Source organism: Ochlerotatus camptorhynchus, unplaced genomic scaffold (genome assembly GCF_037179485.1).
Source record: "Ochlerotatus camptorhynchus isolate MF236.1 unplaced genomic scaffold, CSIRO-AGI_Acam_v1.1 ptg000079l, whole genome shotgun sequence".
Lineage (NCBI taxonomy): Eukaryota > Metazoa > Arthropoda > Insecta > Diptera > Culicidae > Ochlerotatus > Ochlerotatus camptorhynchus.
Genome location: NW_027040569.1, coordinates 826,483 through 832,440, shown reverse-complemented (window position 1 = coordinate 832,440; position 5,958 = coordinate 826,483). Strand labels below are relative to the sequence as shown.

General features: G+C 43.6%; 1 protein-coding gene across 1 annotated transcript; it reads right to left on the bottom strand.

Annotated features, from left to right (window-relative positions):
- Window positions 1-3,673: 3,673 nt before the first annotated feature.
- On the bottom strand, window positions 3,674-5,700 carry LOC135697914 (uncharacterized). Its single transcript, XM_065217777.1, has 2 exons — window positions 3,828-5,700; window positions 3,674-3,780 (listed from the first exon to the last, which is right to left on the bottom strand). Exons 1-2 carry the CDS (start codon window positions 5,698-5,700, stop codon window positions 3,674-3,676), a joined length of 1,980 nt encoding a protein of 659 aa, XP_065073849.1.
- Window positions 5,701-5,958: the final 258 nt, after the last annotated feature.

The following is a 5,958-nucleotide window of genomic DNA, read 5'->3' as shown; positions in this document are numbered from 1 at the left end:
TTTCATTTACTTGTCAGCAATTCGTATGCAAATTTCCACTAGCTTTCTACCCAAAAGTAAATTAGTTGTACCCAAAAGAAGGTAAATCTGATTATACAACGCAACGTTGGGTTCCCACACTTTACTACCCCTGTTTGGTGGTTTTGCTCCTCCGTTTTTGACAACATTAGAAGGAGAAAATGAGACAAACTAGTCAAAAGTAGGTAAAAATGAACTGGCCATTGGGTACTCTTTTCTTACCGTGTACAATTCATTTAATAATATGTTTTGGGTCAATGTTTGGAATGAATGACAGCTTCGGTTGTTTCTTCTTATTCTTTCTGAAAATCCAATGATTGCTAAGATTTTTGTGAACTGACAATAATTCGATCAATAAACGGTTTCCATAATCTGGTGATGATTAAAAAACATTCTAAATTACGAAATTCGTTCCATTCGAATGTACTCACTCCAAATTCATCAACAACCTAAAAGATTATTCCCTAGAAAATTGTTCAAAGGTATCACCGATAATGATAAACTCACTACGAAACATTTCACAAGATTTTCTTCGTGTAAAACCGACAACATCAATTAGATCTAGAATATGCACCCTCAAAACGATGAATATTTCACCAACCTGAAATAGATCCCCGCTGCTCCTCGGGAAAAAACAGTATCCCACAGTACGTAGTGCTTTCACGAACAACCCAAACCGACGGCTCCCCAAAGTAATTACATCGGAATTCGCATTCGTCGTGAAAGCATTCGGGCTCTCCTACACAACCCTTAACATCCCATTAGAAAAGCTCGGTCACTAGCCACGCGCTGCCAACCTTTGCGGGTCGGTTTCAATAATGCGGTATGCTGGTAGGAATTCTCGATTAATTTTTCAATAGGTCCTATCTACATTTTTCGATAAAAAAAAAATAACTGATTAACTTGATTCGCTTTCTACAGCGACCAGCGCGGAATTTTCGCAATACGTATAATCTTCAATTTAATCGATATAGCAAATCCACCGTTCAGGTTTCGGTAGAAGGCAAATCAAGTTAATCGACTTTTTTGACCGACAAATGGAGATAGGATCTATTGAAAAATTGATCTAGAATTATTCTAGTGCCGTCACCCCGCATCATAGCGTCATTAACGCTAAGCCGGTGTCGAAAGAAGCGCCCATAATCTATTCACATTTTCGCATTAAATCAGTCTGCTAAGTTGTGAAGCACTGCTGGCAGCCAGCGAAGAGCATTGTGGTCGGAAACGGTTGGAAGCAAGCAACGTGATCCGTTTGCAAGCGGGAAGCTCTAGATGCTGTGCTATTGGGATTCCTCTTACAGTGTTACACTTTGGAAGGCTAGGACGGTGAGTAGTTCGTACATCTACAACTCATCGTACAACTGATACCTACTAATGGCGAAAAATGTGCGTGCCGGCAAGTATTACGTTTCCTGCTAGTATTTATGCCTGTGGTGGAGATGAACTAGATTTCAGCGGAATTTTCTTTGCCGAACATGGAATCCCGGAGGGATGCATTATGCTGAGCTTGATTACAATTTTACGAGCATTGCACACTCATAGATTTATCCTCCTTGTGTTGATAATGCGAAGTGGCATTCGAGGTTGTTGATCTTCAATGGTCAGTAGCAGTGCTGTTAATTTTCATATCATTCATATCATTCAATCAATTCTGTGAAAACGAATTCTCACATGCCCATCATTTGAAGAGCCCCTTTCTCATTCGAACCTCATCGTCACAGACAAGTGGACCCGATGTCGGATCAATGTGAGACAAATTTATAGTCAATGTAAACCCAATGCCGGGTTGATGTTGGATCAATTTTGGGTTCAACGTACCACTGCACAACCAAACATATAAAGCAATGTGAAACTGTATATATTGTCACCGTTCAGTCCACCGGAAGTCTCGCCGAAGAATGAAGATCGACAATTCCAACTAGGTACACATTGTGAATCAAAATACGCTCAACTAACTATTTTAGCTGCAGATTAGCTAATACGATCAAAAATTGGCTTGTACAGCTAAAATTGTTTGCTGGGCTATCTCAGAGTACTTATTTCGGACCTATCTACAGCAGGAGAACCTACAGGATTTGCGGCTTCCACAGCAACGAGAGATGGTGGTACATTTGGGTGCAGCAGGACAGATTTTTTCGTGAATGTTCCAGAAGACGTTAAACTGCTGTGCAAAATAGGTTCGTGCAATAAAAGAGGAAGTTGGTACAGAAAATGTTTGAAAACTCAGTTGGATTGGTATGCTTTATAACAAGTAGGTTTGTAGTTGCATTACAATTGTATTTAAACGTTTGAAACAATCATTTAAAATTTCAGTAGCAGACATCACTGCGGTGCCATATTATCCACGCAAAAGTCACAGAGATAGGTAAATTGATTAACATTGAATAATAATATAAATAAATAATATAAAGTCCAATGCTCCAGAATGGAACTAATGCTACGAATGTTGAAACTCCTGGAAAGATCTTTGCTATTCATCCATCAGGTAGTTGCTTCGATTTCTCAAACTGCCAATAATCCGGCACTCCTAGATGCATCAGGACTATAGAAAAGAAGCTTTTGATCCCGTTTGAGTGATGATATCGTAGGGACTGTGAACACTATTGCGAGACTTTCATCTTCCCGGTTCCAGAAGACGCTTCGAAGTCCTGCGACGTTCCAAATAGTCAGTTCTATAGACGGAAGGTACTTGTACGGTATATGTTGTCAAATTAAAGAGATGCAATTTTGGAACACTAAGTAGAAGTCTTCTTCCTGGTCAATTTGTATTTGACTAACGAACCAATTTTAAGATTGACTTCCGCATTGAACATTTGACGGTACAGGTTTCTGGTACAATGATAAGGTTCATCGAGCCATTTTCTCCGGATCATCAAGCCCCGGATAATCGAACCCTCGGATAATCGAGTCCAATCTGTATAGAATGCTTATTGCAATACAGCGTATTTATTGATATCAGCTACAGTCTGTGTCGGGGACCGTCCCGACCGATTGATGGTGACTTCTACTTGCCCTTGAACTTTCCATTCCAGTCCGTATCCTTCCTTGCTCCAACCAAATCCCGAACCAAATCCTTCGTCATCCGTAGGCCAATCCCTTATTCTCGCATGCAGAACACAACACGTCTTATCCACAAAATACCGTTTATTACAAGAACACTACATTGATTTTATTAACAACAACACTACATTTATTCTTACTAAAACTAAACAATAATTTCGTACGGGGTTCGCCCCCGGTCGACTACTCGCGACGGTGTACCTTTTAGACTAATTTTAATTTCCTAATGTTTACATTTCTATTACCTATTCCTACTTCTGGTGGATTTCCAACACCTTTTGGCCAATCTTCGGGAGGATCCTACAGCCAGGTAGACCCATGGGCATTCTCGATAATGTCTTGGATCAGCAAGATTGGTGATTCCCAAATCATTCTCCAATCGTTTCCCTCTGTCAGCGCTTGAATTTTGGCGACCCTGTTCGCCACGTAATTTCAATCGTGTTAAGCATTTCTCTCGTAGAATGTTCGCCATTCCTCACCCACCGTTCCAGATAGGTTCAATTGAATACCTTGCCGTTTCACAGTTGCAGCTCAATCCACCCAGTTTCGCAAGAACTTCGTTGTGCTTGGAAAGAGTTACAGTTTACGGACCATCCTATTCCCGTTCGACTGTACGCTCGAATAGCTCCTCGCAGCGTGTCTCGTCCGACGGGTATTTGCTGACGGCTCCCACTTCCTTGCAGGACCAAACCGTTCCATGGACTTCTCCAGATCGTTCGATACTGACATGTTACAAGCATATCTCGTACCTTGGCTTGATGTAGTAACTTCGCCTGTCACTATCCAACCGAAAACTGTTTCGGTGAGTACTGGCAGACCGTTTCCCAGTGAAATCTCTCTTCCGGATGGGAAGAAGCTGAAGAAAGCTTGGATGCCCATGACCAAGTCGACCTTTCTCGAGCGGAAGAATTCTGGATCTGCCAGTTCGATGTCTGCCGGTATGTCCCATCCATTTGCCTGCACTGTAGAAGTAGGCAGACAAGCTGTGACCTTCGGCAAGACGAGAAATTCCATCGTTCGAGAGTATGACGAGAATCGAGACTTGACGACAGCTTGGATTTTGCGATTGACTCTCGTTCCGGTTTGTCCGATACCCGATATCGAAACATCCACCTTCTCACTAGAAACCTTTATCAGCTGACTTAGATCTTCAGAGATGAAGTTGCATTGCGACCCGGAATCCAACAGTGCGCGTGCCGGATAGCGAGAACCCTGGTTGTCCTCGATCACAACAACTGCTGTAGCCAGAATTACCTGCGATGTGTGACTCTGTGCTGTGTTCGACGATACTATCTGAACCGATGCGGCATTCGCTGCCTTGGGATCAGAACTTGAGTCGTTCCAGTTACCACTTTTACCCGAATTGGCCTTCTTGGGTGATCCATTCCTACTGCTTCTTCCTTCGCCCTTGAAGCACAGCAGTGTGTGGTGTCGAGCCTTGCAGTTGCGACACGAGAACATTGACGAACAATCTCGAGCTAGATGTCCTCGTTTGAGACAGTTTCGGCAGAGTGACTGTGCTCGAATGAATGACTCCCTGCTGGACAGCGACATTTCCAGGAAGGCTGGGCACGTATGTAGTCCATGAACCTCCGTACACGATGGGCACTTAGCGGTATTCCATTGTACGGCGTTGTGGCTGACCTTCGGTGAAAACGACTTCCATTTGGGTTGTAGCGGCTCGTTTTTGAGTTCTGACTTCGCTGGTAGAGACTCGAGAATTTGAATTCTCCGTTGTAGGAACTCCTGCAAGTCCTGTAGAGTGTCTTGCTCCTTAGCGGACGTGTGTTCTTCCCAACCACGTCGAGTGACTGGATCCAGACGAGAACTCAGCAGTTCTACCAGCAGCAAATCCTTGTATTCGGCTGGTTCGATGACTTGATCCAATATCTGAATCACACGGTCGAATCCATCAGCCAATCTGTGGAGATCTGTGACCGATTCCTTGGCGAGTGAAGGTAGTTTAACCAGCGCTTGTACCTGTTTCCTCTTTAGTAGCTTACTGTTGTTGAAACTTTTTAGCAACGACTCCCAAGCAATTTTATAATTGACGCTAGTTATCTTTAGCGGATCGACTAGCGCCCTAGCTTCGCCTGCTAAGCAACCTTTCAAATAGTGAAATTTCTCCACATCCGGAAGTTCTGCCTTCTCATGGATCAAGGACGTGTAGAGATCCCTGAAACTCAGCCAGTCATCGATGTCTCCGTCGAAAGTCTGCAGCTTGATTTGCGGCAGGCGTACACGGTCCATTGTACCATGTGTACTGGCGGCGTCCGCACTCCGTGTTGACTGATTTAGTGCTGATTCTTCCTGGAACTTCATGACCTTCTCCATCAAGAACGATTTCGCATCGTAGTAGCGATTCTCGAACTCCAGGTGCTCCTTTTCGACACCTTCTTGCTCTTCGTAGTCCTCATGCGATTCGATCTCCCAAGAAGTCTCACTAATTTGCTCCCACAACAAATCTATACGTTCAAGGCGGACATTGACCTGACTAGCTGTTGTACCCTCCTTATAATACCTAACGAACTGACTAATGTTGTTTAACGACGCTCGAAGACCCTTGAGTTTTGACTTCAACACCTTCAAGGAGTCGGTTGACCTGGTAATCTTCGTTGACATGGTTGGTAGGTACTAGTGATGCGTTGCTCCAAGCGATGTTTGGTGAAACGTTGAAATATCCGAGAATCGAAAGGAATCGGCGATGTAGTATGCAAATTGTCTGCTTCGGCTAGACATATACTGTTCAACTCACCTGTGAGAAGAACCAGTGGTGCTACCGAAGCCAGATAGCAGTGAATTCCGAATCTGTACACCTCAAAACGTTTTATCGGGAATCTCGGTATTCCAATTCAAGCCAGTGAAGAGCGAAGGAGTGGA